Genomic DNA, 21,624 nt, shown 5'->3' with positions numbered 1-21,624 from the left:
CGGCCCATGATCACTTGTATTCCAGACACACTATACTGTTGAATATGATGTTGGCCCACCCTTCAGCTATGACAGCTTCAACTCTTTTGGAAGGCTTTCCACAAGGTGTGTTAATGGGAATTTTTGTTCATTCTTTCACATTTGTGAGGTCAGACACTGATGTTGGACAAGGAGGCCACATCAGGATGCCTGGCTCATAGGCTCTGCTCTCATTCATGTTCTAATTCATCTAATTAATCTAATCTAATTCATCTAATCTAATATGGAGTCATATTGGAACAGGAAGGGACCATTCCCAAACTGTTCCCAGAAAGATTGGAGTATGAAATTGTCCCAAAAAATATGCTGAAGCATGAAGAGTTCCTTTCACTGATAATGGAGGTGTTTAGAACACCAGAATTCAATGATCTGGATGAGTGAATGTATGAACACATATCAGCTTTTCTTGACACAAAACACAAATGTGCACATCCAGAGTGTCCTCCCAGCTAAACAGATGACTGCGTACAGATAAGAGACACTTGCTTCTGTGCAGAAAGTACCGTAGAAAAATTTGAAGTATCATATTTGACCTCTGACCTCTCCTTCAAATTCAAAATGATAGCATGTTCATTAACCTCCTAGGACCTGGCATCATATTTTGGGTTGTCTAGACCAAACTACTTAATATTGCTCTACAAGGGCCTGATATCCACTTACGAGGACATTATACTGCCACTTTTCTATCGAAAGTTAAAACTAATGTCCTCATATCTGGCTCTCATTTTTATCAGAAACAAAAATCAGGTAAAAAAAAAAAATCAGGTAATTCTTTGTTTTTACATTCATCAGGTCCCAATAAACCCAAACAGCAAAGAGAAATTAAAAAAGGATGTCATCAAAGAGTTTGGGTCTTAGGAGGTTAGATGCAATTCAGATAAAAATTATACAAATTATAGATTGATAAACATTTCTGTGAGTTTTTTTTATTTTATTTTTTTCACAGCAAGTTTTCATGAGACATACATGAGCAAACCAATAACTCCCAAAAAATTACCTTCAAGAGAACAAAAGCAAATTAAGATTAATTTCTATTTATAAACTGCATTTAATTAGATTACAAACAAAATATAAAATTGCGTTGTTATACCACAGAATGCTTATTTTTTCTTAATCTCTCCACTGTTTATCTTCCTGCTACACTGAGCCTGAACCCATCACCTTTGATTTATTAGAGGAAAGTTTGCTACAACCCAACAAGCCACTACTGACACCTGTCTAACTGAATAAACAAAACCAACCCATGGATCTTCTTACACTGCACAGATGAAATTATATTTATCATAAATAGACTTCTTGTACCACAAATGGTTCCCACTTGTACTCATGGCACCACTTATGCTACAGTCTGCTGTTCTTGTCTTGTCAGCCCACTGATCAAAACCTACACAATGATCATCGGCCCAGAACCAGAGGTCCAGGGTGCAGCTGTAGTGAAGACCCAGCCAGACAAAGGGAGTGTCAGCCTTCTGAGCCTCCAACTCAACCCAGACCTGGGTCTTGTTATCAAGGATGGAAACCAGATCCATGTGTTCCTCATTGCAGTGGTACAGGGCGTCTGCCCATGTCTTGTTCTCTTTAATCAGTTTAAAGGGCTCTAAAAGGAAAAACATCAAAAACATGAAACTTAGAAGCATCAAAACCAAACAGTGTTTCTGAGTGTCTAACATGCTGCGTTAATCCAAGCACATAATTCTTCTTACTTATTCTCGCTTATTCTTTAACCCTCAAAGAGTTTCTCAGTCTTGTTCTCTAAAACCTAAAGAATTATGCGTTTGATCAACTGGTCCCGTAATGGAATTTATACCCTGCTGGGTTTGGGAGAGCCCGATTGTCCTGCGGAGACGTTTGCTGCAGGATACTCGATGGTCGGATGCGTCGTGCGTCTGGCGACACTCTCGATGGAGGACATTGAATGACATCTACCAATTCGGAACCACGATAACAGAGTTCTGGCTGATTGGACCTGGCTTATCGAAGTAAAAGAAGCGGCTACAGCTGTTCAAAATCCCATAAGGCTGCCCGACATGATAGACAATGGGCAGGGCTGGGAGTACTCAGATTGTGTTTTGAACGCAAAATGGATAACATCTTGGAGAAGAACAACAGGAATTGAGAGGATTGGTGCCAGCTGAAGGCCTGCCAAGGTCGAAGCTGACTGGAACAACAAAAATTCTTCCATGATAACAGGATTGTTGTCAAAACTCTTTGTCCCTCCTTCAAGGCCATCCGCGTTGATCGAAGATTGTTGACTTTTGCTTAACCGGGTGAAGGGACACTTTCTCTTGGCTGAACACAGAAAACACACACACACACACACACACACACACACACACACACACATGTACACTGACACGGACCTGCACTCACCCCCCCCTCCAAACGCCTTCGAAGTTTATGTCTTCTATGTTGTGAGATGTGATCCTTCATGTGCTGAGGTGTTTTTTTCTGTTCTCAAACTGATCTCGCTGTTGGAGCTCAGCCTGGGGGGAGTTCTTTTTTCTCCTCATCTTTCCTCGTGTTGTGCATTTTCCATTGTTATATCTCTCTGACCTGACTTCCCCATGTGATGCTGTGTAATGTATGTATGGTCGGGAGGGTAAGATGGTGCTGGCAAAGGTCGGCAGCCTTAACCCAATTTCCCTCGGGATGAATAAAGTATTATCAATCAATCAATCAATTTACACATTTATATTGACTCTACTGACTGACCAGTTAACTTAGTGGGTAAGAATGTTTTATTGTACCTTTTTTTGTGCCTTTCATCGTCACCTCACACAGAATCACAAGCCCAGATGTGTTTTTGTACACAGTTACATAACGCCCCCACTTTGGTCCATTTTCACAGTTAAATGTTTTATTTTCTCCTCTAGTAGTTGTGTTGATTGTTGCACACCTGTAAACAAAGACAAAAGGTTGGACAGATGTACAGAAAGAGTTTCTGGCTCTGTTTGATTAAATCATGCTGTAAACAGTGGAGACAGTCGAACAGCTGGATAATAAATGTGAGCTGCTGTCTGAGAACATTTTAGAAAGAAGGAAAACACCTACAAACAAACAACAAAGGAAAATGAGAATAAATAAAGATTTTTATATTCTTCACATATACTTGATTATTACTACAAACCACATCACACCATATTAGACCTCCTATTTCATCTGATAGAACTGATACAGGTTTATCTGTGTTACTGTATTACTGGATTTAAATGCACTTAAATGTTCATAAATTATCTAAAAACATTGGACATGCTGGAGCCTGACTGAGAACAGAATGATTCAAAGTAAGATGAAGGTATTACTCAGTGGTGTCAGCAGCATTTCTCTCAGATGAGTTCCCGATGAGGATGCGAGCGCCACTTAGATCAACATTGTCTTGAATTCTGTTGTAAATGCTGATGCAGGAAATTTCATATAGACCCAATAAGTCAACTGTCCACCAGGTGATGGGCTTTTCTACAGTGTTAGAACATGTTGAATAATTTCTGTCCAAAGCTCTGTCAGCAGTGTAGTTGACACCATTGTCTGTGTAGACTGAAGACTGAAATGCCACTTTGTCATCCAGTTTGATAGTTTCCCATCCTGGACTACATCCTGATGATGTAACAGAAAGTGAAGTTTTCAAAAAAGATGATGTACGTGGTACTAACACTTCAGATTAAGGCTTTTGCTGTTTCTTTATCAAAATCTCCTTTTCACTCCTAAATAATGAATCTGAATTATGACTTCATGATCTGACTAAATCTTTTGTGGCAAACATATTTAACACACACACACGCACGCACGCACGCACACACACACACACACACACACACACACACACACACACACACACACACACACACACACACACACACACACACACACACACACACAGAGGTTATTTCCGAGCAGCCTCACTACATTATAAATGTTGAATAGTTTTGCAGTTACTGAATAAAAATTCATCAGAATTAATGAAATGAATAATTTGACTCTCAAAACATATCAAAGACTGCACGTTTATCAAAGCACTTATTTCTAAATCACGTTGATCACATATCATAGAACATAATTCAATATAAATTTACATTTATAACATATATTTATACAGATGTTTGTAAAATTGCTTCAGTCCAACAGAAAATCCCCACATGAAACATTCCCACAGATATGACGTCTACTGTGATGCAATAAATAAATAAATGAATTGAAAAATAAAATATAAAAATAATTTAAATGGCATAAAATTAAATACTTTACAAATAAGTATATTCACACCAGAAGCACCATCATACTTTTTGATATAACCTGAAGAAAATGATTAGAAATGCACTCTTACCTGGATCCTGTTGAGTTGATCTTCCTGTGAAGTTTCAGAGAACGATGTAAGAATGAGTGAATTACTGCCAGCTCTGATATTGTTGTTTGGTAATACAGCAGAAAGCACAGAATGTAAACCATCCTTCAACACTCAGAAATGAAACTGGCTTTACTAAAGTCAAATCCTCTTTAAACTAAATGAAACGACTTTTGCTTTATCGAGCAGTTTGGATCAACTCACAGTAAAACTGAACTGTTATATTTGATCTTTTTCATTCTTTATAACGATCATTGAAACATCACTGTGCCAGGCAGGAACATCAAATGATCCACTTACCAATCAAAGTGATGAACAACAGACTCCACAGCATCTTTACTTTAGACTCTTTGCACAAATGTGTCCTCTAATAAGAGAAAGAAAAGACTTCTACCCTCACTCTGGAGTTTTCTGTAGACACACTGATGTTGATATGATCCCCTCTCTGAGTGAGAGCTGGATTTGTATTTCTGTCACTTCCCTCACAGCAGAAAACATGAAAATATTCATTTCTCCTGTTTACACTCAGAGTGAGGCTGTTATGTTCAGTAGGCAAAGCATCTGATTTGCAGATGTGAACATACCACGATTGATATGATCACCATGTTCAAACTGCATTCTGTGTGCATCCAAGTACATGCAAATACTTGATACTTAGCATAGCAGGAAATTTACTTCACCAGTGGAGGCTGTGTGAATAAAAGGTATTCAGTGACATTTCAACAGGTGGACATTTGGTCTACTTTAAAGAAAAACAGAGACATTATTAACAATCGGTCATTCATTAATAAGCTGCCGGGAAAAAACCTTCACAAGTCCATCATTGTGTCTACTTTCTGCTCTGCATCTGCATTTAGTCTGGATTTCATGTTTCATGCAGAAATTATTTATAGCAAAGTGCTTCACACACTGCTGAGTATTTGTAAATGTGTGCATGAGGGCAGGAATGCATGTTTGTGTCTTTGTGAGCCTGTTTCTCTAAGTCTATGTCAGGCTACCCCCAGGTGTGGGGGCCGATCTCACCACACTCCATACCGGTGGTTGATGCCCTCGGGCATCGGTGCATTGGTTCAGAAGCCGGGCCTGGAAGTCCCAAAGTCAATATGGGAGACACCGCCAAGGGTGGTCGAGAATGACCGGACTAAGATCCTGTGGGACTTCCAGATACAGACGGACAAACTGGTGATAGCAAACCATCAGACATACTAGTGATGGACAAGCCACTATACCGAGTAATAGCAGCATCAGGAATAACGAATACCAGAAGCTGGTCCAGAGGTTAAACTACAGGAGAGAGTTTAACCTCTGAAGCACCAACACCCCCAGATACGGGGGCAAAAGGGAGGAGATCGCATTTAGGGTTAGGCGTGCATGCTTGAGGGGTTAATAATTACTTCTAATGCACTAGTGGTTTATAAAACAGAGTGAAAAGGAAACACTGTGTCCCTGTGGTTCATGTTTTGATTTACTGTTTGCATGTGACATACTGAATGTAAATACAGAGGTTACAGTCACACGCTGTACCTTGTCCTGAAAAGTGCAAACATTGAGCCAGACTCAGTCCTCGCTGAGCTTCACGGTCTCCTCCTGCTGTCCCTCACTCTCCTGCTCATCTGCTGATTCAAAGCTGTCAAAGGGAAACAAGACCTTAAAAAATATGATTAATGAAAAGCAGTTTCAGACTGAAGCTGACTTGAGCGGCAGGAGGCTGGTTAGGTGACAGACTGTCAGTAAAAAGATGTGTGTCAAAAGAAATCAGTTCAGTTACATACACTGCAAAAAACGGTTTTCAAGAAAGTAAAGATTTTACACTCAGTTGCTCACTATTGCACAGCTTACCTGTTGGAAAATCCTGCACAAAACACAGATTGTCTTTTGAAAGATATCAGGAAGTTCTGGTCCTTTTTTGATGAAATCAATGTTACATCAGTTCAAAATACAGTCATGGGTGTGGAACCTGATCTCAGTTGTTTTTGTGGCTTTAATGAAGGCTATATTATTAAAACCCTTTAAATGCCGTAATTTCACTGCTCACACAGACGCATTCAGAATAGTTATCACTGGTTCAAATTCATGGATTGAATAAAAGGGGCATCGGGTGGTGGTCGTTACTGAACTGGCTCCATTTGAAAACATTAAAAAGACACTTTTGTGCAAATGACCATTTTAACTGAAACATGCATTTTACAGTGTAAAAATATATATATGAAGTTATTTAGTGAATTTAAAGGAGACAATCTGAAACGCAAACACAGTCACTGAATGTCTCAAGGATTCAAGGAGCTTTATTTGTCATTCGCATCACATGCTAACATGAGGTGGAACGAAATTATGTACACACGGTCCAGAGTGAAAAGAAACAAAAATAACGGAGAAACAGAATTTTTCCTTAATGTTATAATAAATAGTTTTGTTTTTTACAAACAGAAATGACAAGTAATAGGACAATACAATAAATAATGCTATAACTACAGTGCTACAACCTGAGTACCAGTATGGAGTATGGGTGTGGAGTGTGGGTATAAATATAGGTGTAAAGAACACTTTAGCTTCTGGAATGAAGCTGTTTCTCAGTGTCTCACAGAAACATGGCTAAAAGACAACATGCCGAACTCAGCCTTCCAGATCTACGGCTGGCAGCTTTTCCAGGCCGACCGCAATATGCTATTGGATTATGTTGTAAATGGTGATTCAGGAAATTGTCCACCAGCTGATGGGCTGCTCTAAAGTGTGGAAACCTGTCAAATAATTTCCATCCAAAGCTCTGTCAGCAGTGTAAGGGACACCATACTGATCTGTGTAGACTGAAGACTGAAATGCCAATTTGTCGTCCAGTTTGGTAGTTTCCCAGCCTGGACTACATCCTGATGATGTAACTGAAAGTAAAAAAAAGGTTTAACAAAAAAAAAAAAAAAAAAAAAAAAAAAGAGAGAGGCAATGTCAGTAACGATAATACTTCAGACCCGGTCTGAAGTATTATTATTATTATTATTATTATTATTGGGGGGAAAGAGTTTTCTTTTCACTCCTTCCCATTTGAAAACATTAAAAACCACTTTTTTTACAAATGACCATTTTAACTGGAACATGCATTTTACAGTGTAAAAATTATATATGAAGTTATTTAGTGAATTTAAAGGAGACAATCTGAAACACAAACACAGTCACTGAATGTCTGTAAACTTGACAAACATCCCAATAAAAATAAACTGAATTGACAAACATTTGTTTTCCAGTTTATGTTTTATTTGTTCAGGTTTAAACATTACAGACGTCAGTAAAACAATTCAAAAGCCAACGATCCATTTACAACTAAAGGAAATAATATATACATGTCAATTCAAAATTATAGAAAACACTGAATGCTTAATTTTTTAAGTGTCATATAATCATCATATCAGTGTATCATTGTTACGTCCCCCCCGAAGGGGTCTAGGCATGCGAGTGAGGGGACCAGTAACAAATGAGTCCAGAACAGAATGAAAGGAAAACAGACAGGTGTTCTTAGTAAATAACATAGTCTTTATTATAGACAATCATAACATAAGGAGTCGGCAACGCCGTATTACCAATAACATGCCGAAAAAGGGAAAAAAGGTTGCAACAACAAAGAACACAACAACCAAACAAAAACTCCACACCACGAGGAGGCACTTCCAGGGGCCCACAAGCTCACCCTGTCACTAACAGCACCTGGCTTTACTGCTGCCAAGGCCCACAAGCCCACACTACTCACGTTAAGCAGCTATACTGCTTCCACAACTCCACAACTCCACAACTCCACAACTCCACACTTCCGGCAGGCTACCTACACTTCCGGCAGGCTACCTACACACCCGGCAGGCTACCTACACACCCGGCAGGCTACCTACACACCCGGCAGGCTACCTACACACCCGGCAGCTACTACACCAGGCAGAGACACCCCACCCCTTGCTCACAGCTCATCCCCAGCTTATATGACCTCAGAGAGGTGATTGCTGACTGGGCCCAGGTGGTAAATGAGTCCAATGAGCAGCAGCTGTGTCCTGGGGAGAGAGAAGAGCAAGAGAGAGACAGAGGGGTGGAGCAAAAGAGGAGGAGGCGGAGAAAAACACCACGCCCACACAAGGGCAGTATCAGGAGGCCCAGCTAGGGCCATAACAATCATGAAATACAATCAAAAGTAATTTATAATAATAACATGTTTCTGAGTGTTAATAGAGAAGTTTTGGTTAATTTCTCCACTGTTTATCTTCCTGCTACACTGAGCTTGAACCCATCACCTTTGATTTATTAGAGGAAAGTTTGCTACAACCCAACAAGCCACTACCGCCCCAGGAGATCTTTGAGGTCAGCAAACCTGATGCTTTTAGATGTTCCCAGGTACAGATTAAAGACTAGGGGAGAGAGGGCTTTTGCTGTGGCTGCACCCAGACTGTGGAACAGTTTACCTCCTCACATCAGATTCTCCACACGCCTAGGAACTTTTAAAACTGCTCTTAAAACTCACCTCTTCTCATTGGCTTTTAGCAAGGTTTAACTTACTGTATTAACTTATTGTTTTATCAGTGAGGTGTTTTATGTACTTGTGTTTTATTGTATTTTATATTTGTATTTTATTGTACAGCACTTTGGTCAGTCTTGGTTGTTTTTAAATGTGCTTTATAAATAAACTTGACTTGACTTGACTACTGACACCTGTCTAACTGAATAAACAAAACCAACCCATGGATCTTCTTACACTGCACAGATGAAATTATATTTATCATAAACAGACTTCTTGTACCACAAATGGTTCCCACTTGTATTCATGGCAGCGTTCATGCCGCAGACTGCTGTTCTTGTCTCATCTGGAGCCCACTGATCAAAAAATACACACTGATCGTTGACCCAGATCCAGAAGTCGAAGCCACAGATGTATTGAAGACCCAGCCAGACAAAGGGAGTGTCAGCCTTCTGAGCCGCCAACCCAACCCAGACCTGGGTCTCGTTATCAAGGATGGAAACCAGATCCATGTGTTCCTCTCTGCAGTGGTACCGGGCGTCTGCCCATGTCTTCTTCTCTTTAATCAGTTTAAAGGGCTCTAAAAGGAAAAACATCAAAAACATGAAACTTAGAAGCATCAAACCAAACAGTGTTTCTGAGTGTCTAACATGCTGCGTTGATTCAAGCACATAATTCTTACTGTCAACATTTACACATTTATATTGACTCTACTGACTGACCAGTTAACTTAGTGGGTAAGAATGTTTTATTGTACCTCTTTTTCTGCCTTTCATCGTCACCTCACACAGAATTAAACCCCAAGATGTGTCTTTGTACACAGTTACATAACGCCCCCACTTTGGTCCATTTTCACAGTTAAATGTTTTATTTTCTCCATTAGTAGTTGTGTTGATTGTTGCACACCTGTAAACAAAGACAGAAGGTTGGACAGATGTACAGAAAGAGTTTCTGGCTCTGTTTGATTAAATCATGCTGTAAACAGTGGAGACAGTCGAACAGCTGGATAATAAATGTGAGCTGCTGTCTGAGAACATTTTAGAAAGAAGGAAAACACCTACAAATAAACAACAAAGGAAAATGAGAATAAATAAAGATTTTGATATTCTTCACATATACTTGATTATTACTACAAACCACATCACACCATATTAGACCTCCTATTTCATCTGATAGAACTGATACAGGGTTATCTGTGTTACTGTATTACTGGATTTAAATGCACTTAAATGTTCATAAATTATCTAAAAACATTGGACATGCTGGAGCCTGACTGAGAACAGAATGATTCAAAGTAAGATGAAGGTATTACTCAGTGGTGTCAGCAGCATTTCTCTCAGATGAGTTCCCGATGAGGATGCGAGCGCCTCTTAGATCAACTTTGAAATGATCCATGTTGTAAATGCTAATGCAGGAAATTTCATATAGACCCAATAAGTCAACTGTCCACCAGCTGATGGTTTCATATTCAGTGAAGGAACCTGTCAAATAATTTCCATCCAAAGCTCTGTCAGCAGAGTAGTTGACACCATAATAATCTGTGTAGACTGAAGACTGAAATGCCACTTTGTCATCCAGTTTGATAGTTTCCCATCCTGGACTACATCCTGATGATGTAACTGAAAGTAAAGTTTTCAAAAAAAACAAAAAAACAATGTCAGTGATAATAATACTTCAGACCAGGAGTTCTAGTGTTTCTTTATCAAAATCTCCTTTTCACTCCTAAATAATGAATCTGAATTATGACTTCATGATCTGACTAAATCTTTTGAGGCAAACATATTTAGTGTGCACACACACACACACACACACACACACACACACACACACACACACACACACACACACACACACACACACACACACTCACGCAGTTGGTGAAAAAGAAGTCATCAAAATTAATGATATGAATAATTGGACTCTCAAAACATCCTGAAGGATGACCCTGTAATATATTACACTCCCACCCACACATCAAAGACTGCATGTTTCTCAAAGCATTTATTTCTAAATCACAGTGATAACGTATCACAGAACATAATTCAATATGAATTTACATTTATATCATACATTTATACAGATATTTGTAATATTGCTTCAGTCCAAAAAAAAAAATCCCCACATGGAACATGTTCCCACAGATATGGCGTCTACTGTGATGCACAAATAAATAAAGGCAGAAAAAAAAAATATAAAAATAATTTAAAAGGCATAAAATTAAATACTTTACAAATAAGTATATTCACACCAGAAGCACCATCATACTTTTTGATATAACCTGAAGAAACTGATTAGAAATGCACTCTTACCTGGATCCTGTTGAGTTGATCTTCCTGTGAAGTTTCAGAGAACGATGTAAGAATGAGTGAATTACTGCCAGCTCTGATATTGTTGTTTGGTAATACAGCAGAAAGCACAGAATGTAAACCATCCTTCAACACTCAGAAATGAAACTGGCTTTACTAAAGTCAAATCCTCTTTAAACCAAATGAAACGACTTTTGCTTTATCGAGCAGTTTGGATCAACTCACAGTAAAACTGAACTGTTATATTTGATCTTTTTCATTCTTTATAACGATCATTGAAACATCACTGTGCCAGGCAGGAACATCAAATGATCCACTTACCAATCAAAGTGATGAACAACAGACTCCACAGCATCTTTACTTTAGACTCTTTGCACAAATGTGTCCTCTAATAAGAGAAAGAAAAGACTTCTACCGTCACTCTGGAGTTTTCTGTAGACACACTGATGTTGATATGATCCCCTCTCTGAGTCAGAGCTGGATTTGTACTTCTGTCACTTCCCTCACAGCAGAAAACATGAAAATATTCATTTCTCCTGTTTACACTCAGAGTGAGGCTGTTATGTTCAGTAGGCAAAGCATCTGATTTGCAGATGAGAACATACCACGACTGTTATGATCACCATGTTCAAACTGCATTCTGTGTGCATCCAAGTACATGCAAATACTTGATACTTAGCATAGCAGGAAATTGACTTCACCAGTGGAGGCTGTGTGAATAAAAGGTATTCAGTGACATTTCAACAGGTAGACATTTGGTCTACTTTAAAGAAAAACAGAGACATTATTAACAATCGGTCATTCATTAATAAGCTGCCGGGAAAAAACCTTCACAAGTCCATCATTGTGTCTACTTTCTGCTCTGCATCTGCATTTAGTCTGGATTTCATGTTTCATGCAGAAATTATTTATAGCAAAGTGCTTCACACACTGCTGAGTATTTGTAAATGTGTGCATGAGGGCAGGAATGCATGTTTGTGTCTTTGTGAGCCTGTTTCTCTAAGTCTATGTCAGGCTACCCCCAGGTGTGGGGGCCGATCTCACCACACTCCATACCAGTGGTTGATGCCCTCGGGCATCGGTGCATTGGTTCAGAAGCCAGGCCTGGAAGTCCCAAAGTCAATATGGGAGACACCGCCAAGGGTGGTCGAGAATGACCGGACTAAGATCCTGTGGGACTTCCAGATACAGACGGACAAACTGGTGATAGCGAACCATCAGACATACTAGTGATGGACAAGCCACTATACCGAGTAATAGCAGCATCAGGAATAACGAATACCAGAAGCTGGAAAAACAACAAGGGCTGAGAGAGGAGGTTAAGAAGATGTGAATGGTGAAGGCAACAGTGGTCCATGTAGTAATCAGAGCACTCGGGGCAGTGACCCCTAAACTGGGCAGGTGGCTCCAGAAGATCCCAGGAATGACATCTGAGATCTGTGTCCAGAAGAGTGCAGCTCTACGAAGAGCAAAGATACTTTACAGGATCCTGGTAAACATTTGTAATAACGGATGTGTGTGACTCTGAGTGAGGCACAGGATTGCTAGATCAAGGCTAGCGACCTTAAAATGGAGATTCCAGAAACTTTCCTTACCGCGATGATCAAGCATCAACACTTAAAATGGAGAGCACTTCAGTCAATGTGATATTGATGTAGTTATTTTTATTCTCAGATGTTAACTGTTGGAAAATCCTGCACAAAAACACATTTTGTCTTTTAAAAGATATCAGGAACTTAAGGCCTTTGTTGATTATATCAACGTAACATCAGTTCAAAGTACAGTCATGGATGTGGAAACTTTTCTCAGAAGACCAGTGGAAGGTTTCCAAAGCCTTATCAATTCTCCTACTCACCTTTGACCTCAAAAGTCAAGGAAAAGAGGTTAGGAAAATGAGACTGGAAGCACATTTGGAATGCAACCTGGGTTAAGAGGGAAGAGGAAACAGGTGGAAGCACAGAAAAAAAAATCATAAACACGACGAGGCAGGGGAAGTACACACATCAGAAACAGAAAACAACATTTACTGCAAAAACACAGGAAGACACAACTGAACACAGAACAAGAGTTAACTAAGCATTGTAGAGAAGAGAAGGACTAAACAAGGGAACATCACCAATGGAGACTTGATGCAAGATGATGATACACTGAGGGGGAAGATAATAGTCAAATCTAAGGAAAAAGAGCAGGTCTGATAATGGTAAGGGGAAAAAGTATACGAAACAATGTAAATCCTAAGAAAACCAGGAATTGTGTCCAAAAAGCTCAAAACCACTGTGTAAAAAGACCCAAGACCACAACAGAACCAGAATTAAAGGCAAACTACAGGAGAGAGTTTAACCTCTGAAGCACCAACACCCCCAGATACGGGGGCAAAAGGGAGGAGATCGCATTTAGGGTTAGGCGTGCATGCTTGAGGGGTTAATAATTACTTCTAATGCACTAGTGGTTTATAAAACAGAGTGAAAAGGAAACACTGTGTCCCTGTGGTTCATGTTTTGATTTACTGTTTGCATGTGACATACTGAATGTAAATACAGAGGTTACAGTCACACGCTGTACCTTGTCCTGATAACTTCATATATAATTTTTTACACCGTAAAATGTGTGTTTCAGTTAAAATGGTCATTTGCACAAAAGTGTCTTTTTAATGTTTTCAAAGGGAGCCAGTTCAGTAACGACCACCACCCGATGCCCCTTTTATTCAATCCATGAATTTGAACCAGTGATAACTATTCTGAATGTGTCTGTATGAGCAGTGAAATTACGGCATTTAAAGGGTTTTAATAATATAGCCTTCATTAAAGCCACAAAAACAACTGAGATCAGGTTCCACACCCATGACTGTATTTTGAACTGATGTAACATTGATTTCATCAAAAAAGGACCAGAACTTCCTGATATCTTTCAAAAGACAATCTGTGTTTTGTGCAGGATTTCCAACAGGTAAGCTGTGCAATAGTGAGCAACTGAGTGTAAAATCTTTACTTTCTTGAAAATCGTTTTTTGCAGTGTATGTAACTGAACTGATTTCTTTTAACACACATCTTTTTACTGACAGTCTGTCACCTAACCAGCCTCCTGCCGCTCAAGTCAGCTTCAGTCTGAAACTGCTTTTCATTAATCATATTTTTTAAGGTCTTGTTTCCCTTTGACAGCTTTGAATCAGCAGATGAGCAGGAGAGTGAGGGACAGCAGGAGGAGACCGTGAAGCTCAGCGAGGACTGAGTCTGGCTCAATGTTTGCACTTTTCTTCATCAGGACAAGGTACAGCGTGTGACTGTAACCTCTGTATTTACATTCAGTATGTCACATGCAAACAGTAAATCAAAACATGAACCACAGGGACACAGTGTTTCCTTTTCACTCTGTTTTATAAACCACTAGTGCATTAGAAGTAATTATTAACCCCTCAAGCATGCACGCCTAACCCTAAATGCGATCTCCTCCCTTTTGCCCCCGTATCTGGGGGTGTTGGTGCGTCAGAGGTTAAACTCTCTCCTGTAGTTTGCCTTTAATTCTGGTTCTGTTGTGGTCTTGGGTCTTTTTACACAGTGGTTTTGAGCTTTTTGGACACAATTCCTGGTTTTCTTAGGATTTAAATTGTTTCATATACTTTTTTCCCCTTACCATTATCAGACCTGCTCTTTTTCCTTAGATTTGACTATTATCTTCCCCCTCAGTGTATCATCATCTTGCATCAAGTCTCCATTGGTGATGTTCCCGTGTTTAGTCCTTCTCTTCTCTACAATGCTTAGTTAACAGTTATAACATTAAGGAAAAATTCTGTTTCTCGTTATTTTTGTTTCTTTTCACTCTGGACCGTGTGTACATAATTTCGTTCCACCTCATGTTAGCATGTGATGCGAATGACAAATAAAGCTCCTTGAATCCTTGAGACATTCAGTGACTGTGTTTATGTTTCAGATTGTCTCCTTTAAATTCACTAAATAACTTCATATATAATTTTTACACTGTAAAATGCTTGTTTCAGTTAAAATTGGCATTTGTACAAAAGTGTCTTTTTAATGTTTTCAAATGGAGACAGTTCAGTAACGATCACTCAGAGTCACACACATCCGTTATTACAAATGTTTACCAGGATCCTGTAAAGTATCTTTGCTCTTCGTAGAGCTGCACTCTTCTGGACACAGATCTCAGATGTCATTCCTGGGATCTTCTGGAGCCACCTGCCCAGTTTAGGGGTCACTGCCCCGAGTGCTCTGATTACTACATGGACCACTGTTGCCTTCACCATTCACATCTTCTTAACCTCCTCTCTCAGCCCTTGTTGTTTTTCCAGCTTCTGGTATTCGTTATTCCTGATGCTGCTATTACTCGGTATAGTGGCTTGTCCATCACTAGTATGTCTGATGGTTCGCTATCACCAGTTTGTCCGTCTGTATCTGGAAGTCCCACAGGATCTTAGTCCGGTCATTCTCGACCACCCTTGGCGGTGTCTCCCATATTGACTTTGGGACTTCCAGGCCCGGCCTCTGAACTATGCCAGCCATTTGGTTATCATGTTCCATGTATGCCCTGCACGTTAGCATCTTGCACCTTCCTGCTATGTGGTTCATAACAGTCATTCCTTATTTTACTGCCCTCTGCCATGGCAAAGTGCAAGTCCAGCATTACACTTCTGTGGTTCAGATTTATTAGTAGATGGAAAACTTTCTTCCATGTAAATAATTCTGTGTAGATGAATGGAATAGAAGACAGCTCTTATGCAATGGCCACCATGAAAGTCAGAGCATCTCATTCTAAAAGAAAAGAATAAAATTATTCAAACAGTATCAAGGTGGGAAGAAATTTCACAAACTGACTTGTTGCAGTGGCGGTATCCTTTTACAGTAGCATGCTTGAATTCAGTGAGCTCTTTAGAATGACAAAGTTTTCAGGTTTTTGTAAAGACAAACTGCCAAGCTGAGTCTTACACATCCATGACCAGGGTGCATTTGTGTGAAAGACCCAGAGGGGCTCGGATATGTTTTTCCCCACAAAAAAATACTTCAGGAACCAGTGATGCTATATACTCTGAGCATGTACTATGGTCAATGTAACCTCTATGAACCTTCATGAACTTTAACTAATTAAATTCAGAGATTAAAAACATAACCACATTGTTTATAATAATATTGTAATGTTCTTAAAATAAGTGTAAATCAACATTTGCAACATTTGCAGTCTAATATTTTCCTCCTCAGACTCTCAAATCAATGTGGCTGTGGCTACAATGTAGCTTGCCATCACCAGTGTGTGAATGGGTGGATGACTGGATATGTAAAGCGCTTTGGGGTCCTTAGGGACTAGTAAAGTGCTATATAAAATACAGGCCATTTATAAAATACAGGCCATATTAACCTTCCTCATCCTGCTATTAATAATAATATGGCAATTATAATAATGACTGTGGCTCAAATGTAATAAAATGATTTTTGTGGTTTTATGTGATGGTCAGTGACCAACATGCATCATAAATATTTTTAGACATGGACACATGCAGGTAATAAAATGTTAGTGTACTAATATATGCTGTGTTATTGCAGATAAACTTGTTAGACTGTAGTGGACCTCTTATCACTTCTGAAGGCTGATTCATGTGTTGAAATTGATTTAGAAGCAGTTCTGAGCTCAGGAGCTGCTTCATGTTTGAATCTCAGATCCTCATTTTATGCAGCAGCGCCACCTACTGCTCAAAGCATTGAACTACCAGATGAGGTTGAATATTGTCTCCTTGGTTACAAATTAGGCTCTACACACCTCAGACCCGAGTCTGAAACCAAGTACCAATGAAAAGGAACTCTTGATTAAAATGACTTACGATTTTTATTTTTATTTTTTTAAAAACAAGAACTTCACATTGTGATAATAAAACACACCATGACTTAAGTCTGATATGCGGATTCCTGTGCTTTCGCAGCAAAAACCATGATGCTGCTTTAATTTGAATATCCCAGCTGCTTCTCTGCTCCAATGACCAAATGTATTTAATGTGCACAAATCAAAGTGAGAACTGCACTTCAAGACTGCACATGATGGAATTCATGTTATTAGTGATGAATAGGACTCTGTGCTTATTGTTTCAGTGAGTTTTCATCCTGGCAGCAGTGAGAGGTGAGGGAACCTCTGCAAGATACAAATAGATGTCACTGAACTGGAGCTCTGGGACAGACGTCACTTTCAGGAATTTAAATAAAGCTGAATATGGCAGAATATGAATCACAAGTCCCTGAAAATTATAGTTTCTCTTGATGTCTTCGTTATTCCTCCATGGATAGATGATCCAGTAGCAACACTTTTGTCCTGCAGTACTACCGACTGTCCACTATTGGCCAGTCACATGACTGAAAACTATGTTGAAGGACAAACCCAATAAATTTGGATCACAAGATGTGCACGTGTGACAAGCAATTTTTTCTTTTTGGCTTGCCCCCTTCAGTACTGTAGCAATCAGAACTACTGTCTGAAGGCCAAGAAAAATTCCCAACAGCTTTGCCATGGTCCATGTAAGGGACTGTTGAGACAACGCCAGTCTCTCCGATCCTTTTGCCTTGGCAGAGATCACGCAGAGATGTTTGCAAGTTTCACACAATCCTTTTATTACCGATTTTCCTTACAGATGCATCTGGAGATCAGTTCACTGCAGTCCTATTCTAAAGGCTGATCTCAAGAATTCCACACAACAGCTACAGTTATAGTGTCTGGTCTCCTCCCTGTACAGTAAACACCCCCACAATGGAAAAACACTGGTACAGTGGCCAGGGGTGCTGACACCCTGACCCCAATCTCCTTTTAAGGTAGTGTCTGTTTGCCATTTGTCTGCTCCTTAACCCCCTAACAAAGCTTTCTTTTAAAAAAAAGAAAGACAGAATTCAAAAATTTAATTAGTGGACCCATAAAAGAGATGAAATAAATACAACTCTACAAAAAGTCATTTTCAGAAATTTAAACAAAGTGGAAACAACTCACAAACTGACCTAAACACAAAGACAAAGGAGCTTTTATAGTGGTTTGGCCAAAACATTTACACACAATCGGGGGAAACAAAAAACAAACACTAGCTCAGCACAAAATAACACAACTAAACTTAAAACACCCCTGTTTCTCATAAGTATTTGGTTGTTCCTGGCCAAGCCTTTTGCCCAGACAGGAAACAGCCACCTCCCAAAACCAGGTAACTCAAAGGAAGAGAAACATAATTAATAAAACAAAAAACATTTTTAAAAAATTCAAGCGCATAATTCTTACTGTCAACATTTACACATTTATATTGACTCTACTGACTGACCAGTTAACTTAGTGGGTAAGAATGTTTTATTGTACCTCTTTTTATGCCTTTCATCGTCACCTCACACAGAATTAAAGGCCCATATGTGCCTTTGTACACAGTTACATAACGCCCCCACTTTGGTCCATTTACACAGTTAAATGTTTTATTTTCTCCTCTAGTAGTTGTGTTGATTGTTGCACACCTGTAAACAAAGACAAAAGGTTGGACAGATGTACAGAAAGAGTTTCTGGCTCTGTTTGATTAAATCATGCTGTAAACAGTGGAGACAGTCGAACAGCTGGATAATAAATGTGAGCTGCTGTCTGAGAACATTTTAGAAAGAAGGAAAACACCTACAAATAAACAACAAAGGAAAATGAGAATAAATAAAGATTTTATATTCTTCACATATACTTGATTATTACTCCAAACCACATCACACCATATTAGACCTCCTATTTCATAGGTGTCAAACTCTGGCCCGCGGGCCAAGTTTGGCCCGCAGCCTAATTACATTTGGCCCGCGAAGCCATACCAAATTACTATTAGAGCTGGCCTACTGGTATTAAACAGCTAATATATATATTGTTTAGTATTAAGCTTTGCTTGTTCCATATTCAGTTTTCCAGCAAAACTTATTTGAGTCCATAAGAAAAGATTCATTCCTATATCTGGAGGAAGATTTTTTTTAAAATAAATATTAATGTTAGCCCGCGACTTTGTTCCAGTTTTGAATTTTGGCCCACTGTGTATTTGAGTTTGACACCCCTGTCCTATTTCATCTGATAGAACTGATACAGGGTTATCTGTGTTACTGTATTACTGGATTTAAATGCACTTAAATGTTCATAAAATTATCTAAAAACATTGGACATGCTGGAGCCTGACTGAGAACAGAATGATTCAAAGTAAGATGAAGGTATTACTCAGTGGTGTCAGCAGCATTTCTCTCAGATGAGTTCCCGATGAGGATGCGAGTGTCTCTTAGATCAGTATTTGATTGATTTATGTTGTAAATTGTGATGCAGGAAATTTCATATAGACCCAATAAGTCAACTGTCCACCAGCTGATGGGCTGGTTTTCTACAGTGTTAGAACATGTTGCTTTATTTCCATCCAAAGCTCTGTCAGCAGTGTAGTTGACACCATTTACTGTGTAGACTGAAGACTGAAATGCCACTTTGTCATCCAGTTTGATAGTTTCCCATCCTGGACTACATCCTGATGATGTAACTGAAAGTAAAGTTTTCAAAAAAGATGATGTACGTGGTACTAACACTTCAGATTAAGGCTTTTGCTGTTTCTTTATCAAAATCTTCTTTTCACTCCTAAATAATGAATCTGAATTCTGACTTTATAATCTGATTAAGTCTTTTGTAGCTACCATATTTAGCACACACACAATTAATATTGTGATGCACAAATAAATAAAGGGAGAAAAAATATATAAAAATAATTAAAAAGGCCTTTGACCTTAGAACTGAAGAAGCTTCTCGGATGAGAGGTGAAACGTCTTCAAGCAACTTAAAGAAGTCCAGACGCTTTTCTTTGCAAGCTCCTTTGACTAATTAAAAAGGCATAAAATTAAATACTTTACAAATAAGTATATTCACACCAGAAGCACCATCATACTTTTTGATATAACCTGAAGAAACTGATTAGAAATGCACTCTTACCTGGATCCTGTTGAGTTGATCTTCCTGTGAAGTTTCAGAGAACGATGTAAGAATGAGTGAATTACTGCCAGCTCTGATATTGTTGTTTGGTAATACAGCAGAAAGCACAGAATGTAAACCATCCTTCAACACTCAGAAATGAAACTGGCTTTACTAAAGTCAAATCCTCTTTAAACTAAATGAAACGACTTTTGCTTTATCGAGCAGTTTGGATCAACTCACAGTAAAACTGAACTGTTATATTTGATCTTTTTCATTCTTTATAACGATCATTGAAACATCACTGTGCCAGGCAGGAACATCAAATGATCCACTTACCAATCAAAGTGATGAACAACAGACTCCACAGCATCTTTACTTTAGACTCTTTGCACAAATGTGTCCTCTAATAAGAGAAAGAAAAGACTTCTACCCTCACTCTGGAGTTTTCTGTAGACACACTGATGTTGATATGATCCCCTCTCTGAGGCAGAGCTGGATTTGTACTTCTGTCACTTCCCTCATAGCAGAAAACATGAAAATATTCATTTCTCCTGTTTACACTCAGAGTGAGGCTGTTATGTTCAGTAGGCAAAGCATTCCCAGACTTTTACATCTGATTTGCAGATGTGAACATACCACGATTGATATGATCACCATGTTCAAACTACATTGTGCGTGCATCCACGTGCAAATACTTTAGCATACCAGGAAATTTACTTCACCAGTGGAAGCTGTGTGAATAGGTTTTCAGTGACATTTCCACAGCTGGATCATTATGTAGGGAAACAAGATGTTTTCATTTTTAACAGGACACTATGCCAGACTTTCTGCACAACATCTGAATTTAAATGTCCTGAAACTTCATGTTTCATTATTTAAAGCAAAATGCTTCTCACATGTTCACATCCTTTGATCCAAATTTATTGGGTTTTGTCCTCAAACAAGTATAAAATATAAATCTTTTCTAAATCAACCTATCAAGCCAGAGCCTCAATAACAGCTGGGATTTTAAATTAACATTGCACACATTTCATGTCTCACAGCTGCTAGCTACAAGCTGAGGAGTGCAGGGACCACAGAGAGTATTTTCAGCCTTCTACAGCAACACTGGAGAAACAATCACACACACCAGGATTAATCAAAGGTCATCACAGAAACTTTAAGTTAGTGGAAATGTTGGTTCCACAGACGCAGAGTAACACTGATTTCAACTTTGTAAAAGCCTCAGTAGGTCAGTTTCATTCAGAGAATCTTCTCCAGTCAAAGCCTATCAGGAGATTATTTACAGCTATAGGAGTCGGTACCGCAGTTAAATTTAGGAGCGATATATTGAAATGGCTTCAAACCACTGGTTAAAGTGGAGCGTACATGTGTTCGTCCTGCATTATCTGTGTCTGTGGAGAAACAACTGTAACTAATTACATCCAGACACTGTCATGAATCAGCAAAAACAGATCTGAAGGTACACAGAGTACTGATGCAGAAAAGAAAACATTTGGGATCCAAAGCAAACCGCACCGACA

The 21,624-nt window shown here is 39.1% G+C and overlaps 1 protein-coding gene across 5 annotated transcripts; it reads right to left on the bottom strand.

The window, feature by feature from the left end:
• Positions 1 to 964: 964 nt before the first annotated feature.
• Positions 965 to 20,929, bottom strand: LOC120722366 (fucolectin-1-like). 5 transcript variants are annotated; one of them, XM_040013365.1, is made up of 6 exons: positions 20,438 to 20,897; positions 20,120 to 20,143; positions 19,370 to 19,676; positions 18,497 to 18,645; positions 9,341 to 9,444; positions 965 to 1,636 (listed from the first exon to the last, which is right to left on the bottom strand). In XM_040013365.1, exons 1-6 carry the CDS (start codon positions 20,469 to 20,471, stop codon positions 1,622 to 1,624), a joined length of 633 nt encoding a protein of 210 aa, XP_039869299.1. In that variant the 5' UTR covers positions 20,472 to 20,897; the 3' UTR covers positions 965 to 1,621. The 5 variants fall into 5 exon arrangements, with proteins under 5 accessions (XP_039869299.1, XP_039869300.1, XP_039869296.1 ...); XM_040013366.1 differs by lacking the exons at positions 18,497 to 18,645; positions 19,370 to 19,676; positions 20,120 to 20,143; positions 20,438 to 20,897 and adding exons at positions 9,622 to 9,770; positions 10,177 to 10,483; positions 11,174 to 11,197; positions 11,492 to 13,708; XM_040013362.1 differs by lacking the exon at positions 9,341 to 9,444 and having other exon boundaries at positions 20,438 to 20,929.
• Positions 20,930 to 21,624: the final 695 nt, after the last annotated feature.

The sequence above is a fragment of the Simochromis diagramma genome, unplaced genomic scaffold (assembly GCF_900408965.1).
Source record: "Simochromis diagramma unplaced genomic scaffold, fSimDia1.1 OVJJ01000618.1, whole genome shotgun sequence".
NCBI classification, from domain to species: domain Eukaryota; kingdom Metazoa; phylum Chordata; class Actinopteri; order Cichliformes; family Cichlidae; genus Simochromis; species Simochromis diagramma.
Note: the sequence above shows the minus strand (reverse complement) of the source record. Positions and strands in the feature narration are given on the sequence as shown.

Coding starts and splice junctions, on each gene's coding strand:
- LOC120722366 (XM_040013362.1), bottom strand. CDS start 20,471: ATGCTGTGGAGTCTGTTGTTCATCACTTTGATTG. Junction 19,677..20,119: donor ATCAACTCAACAGGATCCAG/GTAAGAGTGCAT, acceptor CTTTACTTTCAG/TTACATCATCAGGATGTAGT. Junction 18,646..19,369: donor AATGCTGCTGACACCACTGA/GTAATACCTTCA, acceptor CTTTGTTTACAG/GTGTGCAACAATCAACACAA.